This window comes from Perissodus microlepis, chromosome 5, assembly GCF_051167445.1.
Source record: "Perissodus microlepis isolate ML-2025 ecotype Zambia chromosome 5, ASM5116744v1, whole genome shotgun sequence".
NCBI classification, from domain to species: domain Eukaryota; kingdom Metazoa; phylum Chordata; class Actinopteri; order Cichliformes; family Cichlidae; genus Perissodus; species Perissodus microlepis.
The window spans coordinates 22543250-22559501 of NC_140465.1; the positions used below are offsets into that span (position 1 = coordinate 22543250).

Here is a 16252-nt window from a genome sequence, read left to right on the forward strand (position 1 = left end):
AAGAGGATGATGATGATCTCCTCCCACTGCACCCCAAAACTTTCTCTGTGGTCTTTCTCTTTTACCTCCTGTCTGGAAGTTCCATGTTCCACTACCTTTGTCCAGTAGATCTACTCTGCACATGTCCAAACCATTTCAGCCATCCCTCTCTAATTTTACCTCTATGACACACTTTCTAATTTCTAATCCTGTCCTTTCTGGTCCCTCAAATGAAAATTTAAGCATCTTCCACTCTGCCACCTACAGTTCCTCCTCCTCTCCTTTTTGTTAGTGCCTCATAATAATAATAATAATAATAATAATAATAATAATAATAATAATAATAATAATAATAATAATAATAATAATAAGTTTCATATTGGGTGTCCAATTGAGTTTAGTTTTCAAAAATCACTGAAAATCCAATTTACCACAGACAATTATAGAAGCCCCATGCTAAAGTCTAAAGCTTAAAGGCACAATAAACAATATAAATATTGGCTGGGACATTTTATGAACATGCATGTGTTTGCATATGTTGCATCTATTGTTTGTTTTCTGTGTTAGCAATTATCACAGTTTTTAATTAAATACACTTTCTTGGTATAATATTACTGGAATTGCTGATCTGGTCTGACATTGGGCAAAAGGCATGGATTCTTATACTAATTGAGAAACAAAGCAAAACATAACAACACAATCAAATATCAAATACTGTATCATATAAGTGAAGGGCAACTTCAGAAGAATGTCAGCTTGTTTCAGCAACAGGAGTATTGCTCATTTTATTCATTCACAAGCATTGTAGCAACTTGTTAGCTCAGCTAAAGGTTGCCAAATACACACAATTAAAAAAAATACACATGTATGCACATACAATTCAAATATACATAGTCGTACAGAATATGGACTCTGCCATAAACTCTGAGTTTTACTAGCTACGAGTTACAACACAATAACAACTAAAACATCACTCCACACAGAATGCTCTACATCTAGTTTTCAGTGTTTTAAATGAAGTGTCAAAGAGGACGGAACACAATTATCAATACAGCGGCTAAAGACTCTAAACGGAGGCGCAAATAAAACAGCTAAAACATTTCAATGAACTTAGTAAGCATATGTAATCAAGTTGTTCCTCTTGAAACATATTCGTATATGACTGCAACAAATATTAAGGCACTTTAACTTAAAACATATGCTTTCTTGCTGCCTTAAAATTCTAAGTTGTCAAAAGTTGCGCGGCAGTAGTCATGGTGTCAAATTGAATCCACTGTATTTTTACACAGTCTTATAAAATATTTGAATACCACTCATATTGTACAAGTTTGAAATCTTTAAGAATTAAAAATAATTATTTGGACTTTTAGTTTTATATTCAATTACCTGTGAGATGGTGTGTTGCTGTCTATTTTGGAGAGACTTTTAAATACAACTCTATATATTTAGTTTGAAATAAACCTTAGTATCGTTAAATTACCAACTCATAATTTTAGGCCACAAGATATAAACTCAGGATTTTAAGTTCTGAAGCTAAAGTAGCAATTTGCCAAAACAAAGACAAATATATCTATATACAGTGGCATGATGAATAAAGTTGAGTTAATTTCACTAAACTACGCTGTGAGTTTTTTATAGTTCTCAAGGAAAACAAACACAACAGAAGACCTACTTTGCAGCAAAACAAGGGAGAGTGGCGAACACTATTGAAAAGACTAGTCATTACATAATGCAAAAGGATGAAAGTGAGTTGTTGTGGATTAATTCTGCAAACTGGGGGTAAACTTAGACGGCAAAGACACAATATCATGATGCCAGATTTATTGGCTGTACTGCACATGTGATTGTTGCTCCTCCTTACGTGTTTGACTGAGGCCTAGTCTCCTTTTCTCTGTGGCAACATTTGAGGAACATCACCATTGCACCTTGCCTGCTCTTCCTGTCTGGCTGCACTGAGCAGGGAGAGTGCAGTCTGTGTTTCCGGAGCCTTTTCACTGCAACCACCTTTCATGTTGGCAGCAACGCCGTCGCTGCCACCTGCTGGAGGAGCAGGAGCACCGCTTGGTGCGTTGGGGTCAGCTGGAGCCCCCGTGGCCCCAGAATCGCCCTGCTCAGATGCTCGAAGTCTCTTCATGAGAGTAGTCACTCTAACAGCTTTCTGTGAGTAACGAAAACAAAATTTAGTTCATATAAGATGATTACATACAAGGAAATGCATTAGTCCATCTTTTCACTTGTGCTCATCATTGGCAACTTCACTAGCCACTTCATTAGGCACAACTGTTTAACTACTCATTAATGCAAAAATCAATCACATGACAGTATCTTCATGTATTTAGACATGTAGGTAATATCCTTTTGTGCATTGTGCTCTACCTACATACAAGATGTATTCTAATATCTGTAGGTACTTTATATATATTTATATTGTGTGTATTTATAATACAATATAAGATATAAGATATAATCATGTAATATAAATCATATAAAACATATAATCTATATTGTATTCTATTTGTCGAACCCTTTTTTTTGTACCACGACACCAAAAAATATCCCTAATTTGTATACAAACTTTGGAATAAATGTCATTCTGATTCTGATCCACTGAGCAACACTGGGAATCAGTAACTCAAGTCTTGAATGCACATCAAAACTTGAACGACATGGGCTACAGAGCAGTTGAAGACCACACCATGTGCCACGCCACTCAGCTAAAAACAGGAAACCGAGGCTACATTTTTCACAAGGCTTATCAACATTGGACAATAGAAGATGAGGAAAAAGTTGCCTGTTTGATTGTAGGTTCATAATTTTGTGTAAACAACATTAAAGCATTCTTCCTTGTGTCAACAATTCAGGTTGCCGTTGGTGGTTTAACAGTCTGCGGTAATTTTCTTGGCACTTTGGGCCCCTTGGTACCAACTGAGCATTATTTAAATGCTACAACCAACAGTTCGAAAGCAAGCAGGTACCATCGAAGTGTGTCTATTCTAAGAAACAGAGTCAAATAAGAGTCATTTTATGGATAAAGAAATATGTTTTAGACAATTTATACAACTAGATATAGCCTGCTAGTTGGATCCTGGGCCACAACTGAATATAACGTATGCATTTAATGTATGTAATAAACTAAACATTACATTAATTATGTAATTACATTACAGCATTAATTTAATGATGTATACTTCATATGAAGGACTACCTTCCACTTGGCTTTGGCAAAGTTCTTTTCAATTTGTGCACAAACGCCATCCTTGATATTCTTATCTGAGGCAGCATTGCCAGAAATCCTGAAAATAAGTAACAAAAGAGAGATTTTCCTCCAGTGCCAATCTATTCAACAACTTCATAATTTAACTTGTATTTATGGTACTGTTTACATTTGATTTCGGTTCTTTACCATTCATGGGCTATGGCTTCTTGTGCCGTCAATCGCTGATCTTGGTCCACTTCCATTAAAGATGCCACTAAGCTTTTGGCTGTAAAAAATACAAATAAAATAAACAAACAAACAAGAAATAATAAAAAAAAAATATTTATACCTTGGACACATCATTTGCAATCTGCCTATTGCAGACACACATACATGCAACCTTGTTTCCAAAAAAGATCAGGAGCTGTGTGAATTCATATGGGTTGCATATCCCTTGAGTGCAGATGACCTGAACATCTCAACTCAGGATGTGTTTTAGAGAGACCAACCAGATGTAGCAGTTTGAGACAGCTGTAGTAAACTAGTCTGACTCGAGTCATGTGATTGCTACTGACTCTTTTAGTACAGAGTCACACTGCTGGATTCTGTCCATTGTCTAACATCTTTATGGCAGTATGTTCAAAAATATTTAGACAGTGCTGAGCTATGGTTTGCATATACTGCTGCTCATACCAAATCACTACCTGACTCATATACTATGATGCTGGTTTTTGAACAGTGAACTAATACACTAATATACACTAATATACTAATATACTATACTAATGCTTCATCCTGATTCAGGGAAATTACCACTTGCTCTAAAAGCACAAAAGGCTGCCGCTAATAGAAGCTTCCTTCAAATACAGTCAATTTGTTAGATACATGTTGCCAGTACTGGACTGGACCCCCATTTGAATTCAGATCTGCCTTAATGGCATAGACTTCATGGCATAGACTCAACAAGGTGCTGGAAACAATCATCAGAGATTTTGGTTCATACTAACATGATAGCATCATGCAGTTGCAGCAGTTTTGTCAAACACATTTTTTATGTGAATCTCAGACCAGCGTATCTGGGCACAAACAACTATTGCCACATTCAAAGTTGTCACTTATATAACTCTCTCTTCTCCCCCCCCCCCCCCCTTCTCATGCTCATTTTGAATTTCAGCAAGTCATCTTGACCATGTCTACATGTCTAACTGCATTGACTTGCTGCCATATAGACTTTTGCATTTTTGCATGTGCTGTAGAGTCAGTATACCTAATGAAGTCTGTAGTGAGTATATATGCCTGCTGCTGTCTGAGGCTGAGGTAAATAATGGTCCTGATCCCCAAGTGAGAACATACAGGATTTTTTGTTTGGTTTTTGGTTTGCATTCTGTTTTTTTTTCTACATTTTACACAGCATCTCAACTTTTTTTTTTAAATTTTATAAACAAGGTTGTACAGTCAAATACTTTGAGTGTCTCTTACCAGAGTCTGAAATATCATCCCAGTATGGGGAATCAAATTCATAATCCCCTGACAAAATCTTTAGGAAAAGATTCTTATCACGATTATCAGAGTCATCTTCTTCAGCATCATCATAAAAAGGAGGGTTCCCAGACAAACTAATGAGGTGGAAAAAATAAAAGAATAAGACTTTCTTCCACAAAACTCTAACTTAAGAAAACAAAACAAAACTTATATAATGTGCTTAGAGTAATACAAGATACTCTAAGCACATTATGAGTCACTTACAGTATATACATGATCACACCTATGGCCCAGCAGTCCACAGGTCTTCCATATCTCTGTCTCGCCACCACTTCAGGGGCTAGCAGCAAAAACAGGTTTTAAGTATTTTGGCAGGTTTGCACTTTATAGTTAAAAACTAAAGCAGTACAAGATGAATTTTATTGATGTGAACTGATTTTACTCACCAAGATATTCAGGAGTCCCACATGGATCTTTAATGAGTCCATTTTCCATTTTTGCCAACTGGAAGTCGCTGATAACAATTTTGGAGTGCTTCAAGCGATTAAAGTAGACCAAGTTCTCCAGCTGGTTAAGAAAATTAAAGTTTGTTTGTTTCATAGAAAGCATATGATCTTAATGAATGCAACATTATTACAAGGTGGTCCCTGCATACAGTAATTTATTTGGCCAGTGATGACATGCTGTTGTTTTTCACTAGGTGTCAGCAGTGCAGTACCTTAAGGTTTCTGTGGACGATTTTCAGAGAGTGCAGGTAAGCTACAGCTTCCAACACCTGCCTCATAACATTGCTGGTGTCCCTCTCTGAGTAGTAGCCTTGATCTAAGATCCAGTCAAAGACCTCTCTGCCTGTAGCGCTGGCAAAACAGGAAACCTAGATTTAGTACGTCACTTTTTGATAATACTCCAAAACATTTCACAGATTCAATAAATCGTTTCTTTTGTGAGAGTTGAAGAGGTACAGTGAACAACAAATGCCCCAAAACTACTCACAGCTCCAGGAAAATAAAGTACTCTTTCTTTGTTTCGAAGGCGTCAACCAGCTGAAGGATGTTATGATGTTTTACCCTTTGAAGGGAACAGGAGAAAGATGCAGTGACGTAGGTGAGGTTACATGGGAAATAAGTGAGTCAGAAAGGATAACAAAATCTCAGTGGTACTCTGTAAAACAAGAGCATAAAACAAGGTAAAGCTGTGTAACTGCAACAGGCAGTTTTTTCCATTACGTCAAAAACTGCCAGCATGGCATCACCACGGTCTAGCTCATCAGAGGGTGAATTTCTAGAACACCAACTAAAACAGTGCAGGCCTTAGTCAAGCAATGACAAATCACCACAATAATATGTCAGTTCTGGGTTCATAAATAATCAACATCTAATGAATTCCTTATTAAACTGATTTGGGACCAAGTATGCTGATTGTTATTATAATTTCTTGTCAGTTGCTGGTGGTGTTGACCTTTATTATGTATTATTTTTCATGCAAATGTGACAATTGAGTCCTTAGACATCACAATAGGCCCACCGAATGTTACGTGTCATAGAATCTCAGGCTTTTAAAAATAACGTTTTACAGGATAAGAATGGTGGGAGACCCAATGAAAAAATCCTAACCAAAAATGTTTTTGGTTCTAATTTTGTCAGGTCCGATACCCATTTGTCACTAATGAAGACCTCATCTTAAAGCACAGCTAACACACTACTTTTATTTTATTTTTTTTAAAGTGATGAGCAGTAGTTTTGTTTTTTTACTCATCAGTAAACACTAGATTTAAGCTGCACATCTTGTGCTCTAATAAACATTTACAAAAGCAGTCCATGTGGGATAAACCCATGTTTATGGTAATGCCATGCCATCTACTGCAATAGTTATGCTCACCGATCTCTCTTTTTCTTCTTTTTTAGCAGATTTTCAATATGTTAAAAAGGCATAAGTCATAATTTGGCTGCAAAATAAATATATATTAAAAGGATAAATTAAGGAATTTACTTCTCAGCTTGGTAGATGGTAAGTAAATTTTGAACATCACCGGACTTATCCTTTAAGCAAAAACAAATATGTATGAAACTTGCAATCTGACTTTACTTGACTTTACTCCGTTTGTCACTTTTGCAATATACCAAACTTGAATATTGTGGCTTTTTCACCACAATGCCCCCTTTTTGGTATTTTTGGCTGAACTCAGAGATAAATGGTCATTTCACATCAGCTTTGCTTCACTGCCAGGTGGCTTCCACACCCCTAAAGCTCTGAAAGCGCCATACTTTACTTACATCTTCAAGATCTTAATCTCATTCTTGGCAGCTTTCCTGACTTTCCTTCCATCCTTTTTGTGGAACTTTTTGCATGTGTACATCTTTAAGGTGTTCCGGTCCTTCGCCCGGAATATCTCACAAAACTCCTCTCTGTGTCAATATGGAAAAAAAGCAAACATATATCATGTTATGAGTCAAATTCCTCAGAAGTCTGTACTAGAGATGGCATGATACCACTTTTTTATGTCCGATACCGATATAATAAATTTGGATATCTGCCGATACCGATATGAATCCGATATAGTGTATTTTTTTAATGAATAAAACTGTTTGTGGGCCAAAAACAAACAAGAGAGATGGACTCGCGACAGAAAAGTCGATCAGCTGATCATTGATCAGTTTCATGATTGAAGTAGCAACAGGAGAGGGAGGGAGAGAGAAGAGGCAGTCGCTCCATATATCGGTTGTTAAGCTTAACGTGGGAATGCTTTACAAACATTCAGAGATGAACTTACACACTTGCTTTACTTCTCTCTGGGATAACTTTCTTGGAGATGAAATGCCGGTTTGGCAGCAGGTAGCGAGGCTCCAAATGCTCAATCAGACCACCGACAGGTCTCGCACGCCACAGCCGCTCTATCACGTGAGGCATACTGCTCCGACGTGTTATGAGCTGAGTTATGCCATGTCGCAAGTTTTGTGAGGTGCTTTTGTGATATTTAATGGATCAGATTACATTTTTTATTTCTCTCCGATATCCGATCCAGTAATTTACATCAGTATCGGAGCGATACCGATACGTGATATCGGATCGGTCCATCCCTACTCTGTACACACTTGTCAGCATTCAGATATGGAAAAATTTACTCACGATTTAACAATTTGTCCGAGGTCATACTTGTCGGTCACCTCTGAGGGACTGTTGTAATCCTTCTTCTCCCCGAGTGTCAAACAGCCAAATGGCATGGCAGCTCGTGCCCTAGCCGGGGAATATCTTGCCAACACAACCTGCCAACGATGGGTAATAAGTGAAGAGACAACATATGAGTATAGCTTTGTTTTGAAAGATATCGGCATAGTACATAGTATTTGCTAAATACTGTAAACAACATTATTGCACACGAGTTTTAAAAGCTGTGCTAAAAATGACTTGAGAAAGAAATAAACTGTTTCATTAATGACACTAAAAGAAATGGGGGGAATGGTTTCTCAGTGATGCGTTTAGCATTAAATGAGTAAATGCAGTAAATCAGTGCACACATTTGCAGGAAGCAAAACTCTTTCTCTGGAATCTTTTTGGTTGTACATCTGAGACTAGGCAGGCATAATTGAGCTTGTGGGAGCAAATTATTTCAAATTACCACAAGAGCAACACAACATAAAAATTAAAAATTTCAGTAATCTTCTTCGGGGAACTCAGTGAGACCGGCAAGCGTGCTTCTTTCCATCCTGCAGTGAGTCAGCCCTGTACTGCAGGAGCAGCGGCTTTCATTTGTCTGTTTTCTGCAGTAAAGAATATTCAGGTGGATCTGACCTTGTGCAACAGCTGACATTTTTTCTGCTTTTGTATATGCTAAAATGCTTAAAATTGGGAAAAGCTGTTGCCCTGTTGGCTTTGAAATAACAAGAGAAAACACCACAATATTAACATATAAACCCGTACATGTTCACTGTCAACCAGTAGGAAGAATTCAATTATAAGAATTAAGAAAATATATGAGAAAATCTATTAGAGAATAATATTATTGTCCAAGTACTGTACTACAACAAAGTAAGTGGTAGTTTATGATCACAAAACTAATGAATAACATGCAGTGTAAGCCACATGGTTTCCCAAAAAGAAGTTCAGTGCCTTCGTTCAAATACGTAACTGTGTGTCAGACAAATATTATAATGCTGGAAAATGTGAAATCACATAGGATAATTTATTAAATGCTTATCTTTTTTGGTCAATCTTCCCAAGGACACCAACAGAGTAATGTAAAACAATTTAGACTCTAATAATATAGTCTGTGATTTATACAGTAATTTTATGGTATGAGTCAAAACACTGACAGGTTCCAACAATGTGTATTAGTTCTCCATGTTCCGTGAACAACAGCTTCCACACACATCATGTATGTGATCCATCCATCCATGCATGGGTGGCAATTGACTGGCTGGAGCCCATCAGAGATGTTACAGGACGAAAGAGTGAAAAGCTGAAATCCTGGGTACAGCCTGGACAGGTTACCAGTGTATTTTCATGCAGGTTTTATTTAACTCAGTTCTGCAGAAATCCCAGGTTCTGAACCACCAATTAATTTTCTATAACACAAATCTCGATATGTTGTAAGATAAACAACATAAATATGAGAATTTTTAGTATATGGGAAAAAACTTTTACTAAATATATCAATCATACATCATAAATAACCTACAGCTTTCATAAATACAAAACACTTTGAGCGCACTGGTCTTTCTAATGACCAAAATAACAGAGCTTACAAATACATAACAACATAAATCCTTAACTGTAGGATAAATGACTGCATGCAGGATGACATTTCCAACTGTATGCCACAAAAAGCCCAATAAATTAAATTCACCCACATGAATTCCTCTAACAGGTTTCTATGCCAATTTCACAGCCTGGCTACATAACCCCGCTGCTTTTTTTTCATCATGAAAATTGGAGCACTTTTATGGACACAGAGTGATCTAACACTGGATCATTTGCTATAACGTGTTCTCAGAGCAATGGCATTTTGTGTTTCGCCTTTGCTTTGAATTAGTTATCTACTTTGCTTAGAGACTTTCTGTCTTGTGAGATCAGTGCAAGCAGTTGGTGGTCAAAGTGTTTACCAGCTGGGCTTCTGGTTTCAATTCTAGGTTAGAGCTCAAACTTTGCTTTGAAATTACACATAACTTTAAATTCTGATAACCTGAGCTGATGCGGCTGAACAAGCCCACAACTGCCAGCTAAAATTACTGATGACATAGGATCTGTGTGTGGATAACAGACTATTTTTTTGGCAGGCCTTACAATGGAAGTAGCAGCCAGTGCAGAAGAGTGGGAGTACAAAAATTCTGACTGAGGTGTTGAGTGATAGCCTCAGTCAAGACCAGAGATAAAGATTTCTCCCGGCTGCTGCATCCAGTAATATCTGTAGTACAGCAAGGTGTAACATATTTTAAGAAGATGTTCTTTCAGTGCACTTTTTAACAATGTATTGCTTAAGAGTAATTGTGAATCAAGATAGCACCCTCGAGTCGAAGACACTGGGATGGTATAGGTGACCAAATGTTCTCAAGGAGACTCTCCAAAGACATCTATGTGAGATAGTGATGCTGCAGTATCTGAACTCCTTATCTTTTCTAGCGATATTCCAAATTTTAGCTTCTTTTTAAGCAATCTAAGAAATGACACAAGTCAGGTTAATATGTCACCATAAGGCTATTTAGTGGTTTCGTGGAAAGACACAGTTTCCAACTTCTTTATCGCTTGGATTTTGTGTTTGCAAAGTGCTCTTTCAGTAAACAAATTGATAACAATTCTAAAATGCAGCATCCTTTATTAGACTTCAGCAGATGACCTTTATTACATTTTTTACACATCTTCTATCTCTACCTGTATGTACTGTAAAATCTTTGATGCATGAGGTTCATATCATTAGTACTAGGGTAAGCAATGCAGTAGGTAGTTACAGTACAACTATTATTAATTTAAGAACTATGTAATTGTGTGTGAATAGGAATGCGGACACATTATGCAAGTTACCAGCATTTCTAAGTCACTGTTACTTATGTGGTAAAAAGTAATCCACCCACTCTTTGACTACAAACAGGCCACTTTTATTTTGAGCACGCTAAAGTGAAGGTGGGGGTCAACTTGGAGTAGCCAAAGGGATCAAGTCTCTTCTTTTCAGCCATTACTTTTTTGTTATTTAAGTCCATCCCAGACTTTACTCAAGGTTGTGTTTTTTCTTCAGTGTGCACAAGCAGAAGATGTTTCCTGGGGGGTGAGTGAAAGACCGAGAGTGCTGCAAACTAAAAGCACATGATCCATCTCCTCCTGCAGAGCTCTAGCCTAAACAATTCCATACTTCAGTTTACCATTTGCCTGGTGAAAATGCAGAACACAACAGCGTGGCTCTCCTCTGTCCTAAAGGGGCGAGCTTTCACTTCTAGAGTATGGGGAGCGTTTGAAAGACATGCCCAAGCTAAATCACATCCTCTGCATCAATCTGACAAGAATAATACCCAGACTCACCATTAGCATTTTCTCTCACTCAGATTGATACAACTCTGTTGTCTGGGTATCAGAATAAATTCTTTTCATTATACATACACCAGTCCTGTAAGGCTCATTTAGACCAATGGAAGAAAACATACTACGTATGTGAGGACACAAACGCACACATTTTGCTTTCATTGTTTGTGTTTATTCAACCAGAATTCATCATCTTATTTACCCTCACTTATAAAAGGGCTTGAACAAAAACTAGGCCACAAGCATATTTAGTAAGGTCTGACCAGAGTTTTAAGAAGCAAGCATTTTATCTCATGGCCTCTGTTTCTCACCACACAGCCAATAGCTACCGCAGAAAGACAGACGATATCATGAATGCCAAGCAGAATTATAAGGTAAGGCGGATGTCAGACCAGTTAATACAATTATCAGACCTCACAATGAATCACAGATCCCTACACCTGTTCTCATAAGCTTGAGTCACAGGACGGCTCAGCAAACAATAAACAGAAATATGGCAAGTTGGGCAGAATTTTGTGTGCACATGTGTTTCCCCTTTCAAAGCAATCTTTGAGATAAGAAGCAGTTCTTCAGCAGAAGACAGAAAAAAAAAGACAGAAGACACTTGACTATTGCTGAGTCAGGGGTCTTTTATCTATGCTTTTTGAAAGAGCTGAATGAAGTGCTCTTCAGTAATGGGGATGTAAATTATGTCTCAAATTAAGTCGCTGAGCTCAACTTAAAAAAAGAAAAATGTAACTAGTGACACCCTTGGTGAATAATGACAAAGGCAGAGCGGTGTGATTAGAAAACAAATTAATAAATTTAAAAAAATGATGTCACTGTCCAGCTGCTGATTGGTAGCATAAAGTAGTAGTTCGGGTTATTTTGTTTTCAGTAATAACAACTTTAATATACAGCCTACAAAGCTGACAGTCGTGATGCGTGGGGTTTGAATAGACACCTTTTTTTTTTTTTTCACAGAGGTTTTGCAACATTAAAAACCAAACACAAAAAAACTCCCATTTCTATGCTGAAATGGGATTTAAACAAAAGTGAACAAAAAGGTCAAAAATGTATAAAGAAAAAGAAAAAATGATCCCCCTGAACTTGAATGTGATGTATAATATCTGACAAGAAACCAAGAAGCAATTTGTGTTTAGGTCTCTGTCCTTTTCATTGACTTTGTTGTTGTTATTCACTAGCTGGAGTTGCAGTTGTTTTATTGATAATGACAGTGGGATGAAATGTATGTATGTTACAAAAATGAAACTGTGAGTACACTGAGTCATAGAGCTGCAGTCGCATAATGCTCCCACTGACCCTTTATTAAGGAAAATAAATTACATACATCTGGAACACATTACCAACTGGACATGGTCCTGCCACAAAGGGTACTAAAATATAAGCCTTTGTCTGTAAACATCATCCTAGGGCACATCTCAGCTGCCTACCACCGGTCTAATTTTGAAGAATAAGATTAATGAGGATGGATGGCACTTTTTCACACTGCGTTCCAGCAGTTGCACAACACTACCTAACCTTAGGGGACTATTATGATTCAAAATAAAATCTTTGAGGGATGAGGCATGTCTGCGTTTTTGTTCTGTTCATGCTGATGTGAGTTTGAGAAAATTTGCATTATGCATTATATTCTAGCAGTTAAAAATGACAGCAATGTATCAGAATTTTAAAATAATCAGTGTTTTTAAGCAGTCTCACCTAGGCTGTAGTGGCTGAATGGCATGAACGTGTTAAGTTTAAATATGGCTAAAAATAATAACCATCATCTGCATATGACTGTGGAGCTGGGTGGAAAAGATTTGTATATTTTATTTTATTTGTTAAAATACTGAGTTCAACACAGTGCCAGAAGTTTATAAATTTTAATTTTAAAAACATCTGAAATAAAAATTAGATTTCATGAATTTACTGATTTCAGCTTGCAATTGTTTTTTTTTTTTTTTTGTAATTTAATGAATTGGCATCATGAATATGTACATGAAGTAATTTCATGTGTTTTTATGTGTTATGCTTCACTCATTTTGCTTTATTAAATAAACTATTATCTAATAAACCCTAAAAAACTAAGACATTACATGTTCAATGTTCCTGCAGTCACATTGTATTTATAATCCATCTTATAACTGCATGTTGTTTCACTGTAATAAAGCTTTGTCTCTTTTGGTCTTCTAAGCAGCATAATTGATATGCTGAGTCATGTTGAACAACTGTGATGGAAATTGGATGATGTGTACCGATTTTCCCCAAAGCAGACGTTCATTTTACGGATACTATTTACTGTCGTTGCCTTGTTTACTTGTTTTATGTTCTAGTAGACCACTAGTACGCATACTTCACAATGTAATGGGTGTGTTTGTGTAGGAGGTAACAACTGACAACCTCTGAAGGCAGTTTGGAAGAACATAAACCTTTTTTTTTTTTGGGTGGGGGGGTCTGGAGAACATTTTTTTTTTTCTTTTACTGTGCTTTTGTTGTTAGGTTTGCCCGTGACATTTTACAGACATGACTACAAGCGTCCTTATTTATTCCTTATTTATTTATATATTTATTTTTAAATAAATGTTTCTTGCTGCTATTTTGGAATTGGATTGTTTGTCAAAGCCATGTGAGACAGTGGCAGCAGGCCAGAGCTGTGGATTTGGCCACAGCTGAGGCTCTTCAAAGGAAACTGCTTGGTGACAGGGGGCAGATGGCAGTGATAATATCTGAGCCAAATTTTATAGCTTGTAATGCTTCATTTATGATTAAAATGTCCCTCTTGCTAGCTGTGAATGCAAAGCACACATTTACATTTTTCATTTTCCGACACATTAAGGCAGAAATGAACACAGGCGAAAGAAAAGTGTTTTTTTTGTCCCCCCCCACCCAACCCCACCCCTCCTCGAACGGCAGGTCCAGTGAGGTGGAGAAAATTGTTGAGTATGAATCAGTCCTTTTTTTGTGCTTGCTTGTGCAATGCATTGACGCGTACCATTCAACTCTTTTCTGAAGCATCACTGGCTCATCTTACCACTTTCTTCTGATGTTGTTTTGTTGCCATGGTTTCCAAGAGCTACAGTATGCATTGTGGCACTGTCTGTACAGAACAGCTCTCTGTGCTCTCACTGGCATTACTCCCCAAAACCACTGCCACGTCATGTGACCGAAACTCTATTAAAAGAGTTTACAGAACAAAACTTCAAAAATATTAACCGAGGTAATTAATCGAGAAAGATACTGAAGCTTCTTCACCACAATACTCTGACACTAAACCAGAGCGGTGTATGACCCAGTTATCAGACAGCTACTTTAACCTACTGGAATGCACCACTGCATAGAAATATTAAATTCAGTGTATAGCTTGCTACATGAACTGAAAACCACAGCTCTCTTCAGGTAAGCCCTTTCCACACTCTTCTCAGTGATGAATCTTTTACTGTTTCTTGGAAAGAAGAACCACCAAAGCAGAGTGTGGTGTGTCTACATCTCTGTTTGTAAATATATGTAAATACTGGATATTCACACATGCATATTCTAATATGCATTTCCAAATTCTGCATTTAAACACAGCATCTCTTATCATTGTATCACTGTATCATTGTATCAAGTCTCTTGTTTTCTGCACCAGGTTTCCCAAACTTCTGTGCGCTAATTACAAATTCCCACTCCTGTAATGCTGTATAATTGATCCAAATCCATAATGACTAAAATGACACGTCACTGCAATCCTTTCAAGAGCCACTACAGGTATACAAGGGCACCCTTATGGCTTTCTTTTTTTTAAATGGTTTATTCTAGGAGACCGTCACTTGGACTGTTGTGCTTCTTCTGGGAAAGTGTTCAAAACGTCAAAGCACTCTCCCTCCTTCTGGGGTGTAAGAAGTGGTGGCCAAAGTAAGTGGGGATTGTAAGCTCGCTGGCTGTGAAAAGATGACAAATAATGACAAGGAGGCATGGACACCGCGAGACTGTTAAAATGTGAACTGAAGAAGTACTGCAGTCTGAGTGCGGGGAGAAGACGCCTTATGTAAATCTGGAGCGCAGTTTGAGCAAGTCTATGAACTACCGCTTCAAATTTTTAGATTTTGAATTAAGTTATGATAATGAGGAGCATAGGCAAACTTGCCATCGGCAGCAAAACCGATTTCACCGTTATTAGTCTTCCTATAGGAATACACTGACAGCCCAATAGCTCATGCAGGTTTAACAGTTTATGCATAGCTCAAAAAAATGCGCTTAGCACTGGTTCGTCCGATGTCACCGATCCTGCTGTTTTCTGAAATCACGTGAGAATGTCTGCTATTCCTACCAAAATGTTTAATTCCTCCAAAAGTTTTCAAAACATCTCCGCTGTGTTGTGTTTTGGTATCAAAGACGGTAAATAAACCTCGGAGAACATCCCTCAACAATTTCACTTATCGTTTTTTTTTTCAGTGTTTTGCAGTTTTATGACACTAATCCAAATTACGCAAACTGTACTCACTTACCTTCAACGAAGTCAACTGGTACTCGGTAATCCAAGTCTTTGCGTAATATTCGAGTATTTGACTGCGGCTTCACTTTTCTTTGGATGCATCCACTGATGTCCCAGCGTGCTATCACAGAGATATAAGATACTCGAGCGTTTCCAACAAGTCAGCGTATTCACGGGAGTATTACGTGAACGTTTGATGGTAACCGCGGACTATGATGCAGAAAGGAGGGGAAGCGTGTGTGCGCGCGAGTGCGACCCACTGTGTAGCAGTGTTTGGAGCACTATATACGTGCACCACTGCATCAATTATGTTTTGAAAGAAAAATATATTTAGGGAGATGTCTCAAAATGGGGCTTGGAGGAACAGGGGGAAAAAAGCTTCTTTTTTTATAGAACGAAAATCTCGTTGCTACTTTCACGAGGAAGACTGGAAGTAATTCCATTTTAAATGGCCATTTCCTTTCATTAAATTTCTTTCATCCCTGAAGAAAGAACGGTGCAGCCTACCTTTAGGGTGAACTTTCAGTACACTTTGTGGTTAACCAAATAACAGCATATTTGGTCATGAAATTAGAGTTGCAGGAAGATACATAGATAAAGTACCATCATCAAAGATCAAGTAATCCTGCAAG

General features: G+C 37.5%; 1 protein-coding gene across 1 annotated transcript; it reads right to left on the minus strand.

Annotated features, from left to right (window-relative positions):
- Nucleotides 1–730: 730 nt before the first annotated feature.
- LOC146387318 (caM kinase-like vesicle-associated protein) lies at nt 731–15892 on the minus strand. The gene is made up of 11 exons (XM_084928844.1): nt 15634–15892; nt 7784–7920; nt 6931–7062; nt 5651–5725; nt 5376–5514; nt 5104–5224; nt 4922–4997; nt 4655–4791; nt 3383–3461; nt 3185–3272; nt 731–2137 (listed from the first exon to the last, which is right to left on the minus strand). Exons 2-11 carry the CDS (start codon nt 7876–7878, stop codon nt 1856–1858), a joined length of 1224 nt encoding a protein of 407 aa, XP_084784970.1. The 5' UTR covers nt 7879–7920; nt 15634–15892; the 3' UTR covers nt 731–1855.
- Between the last annotated feature and the right edge of the window lie 360 nt (nt 15893–16252).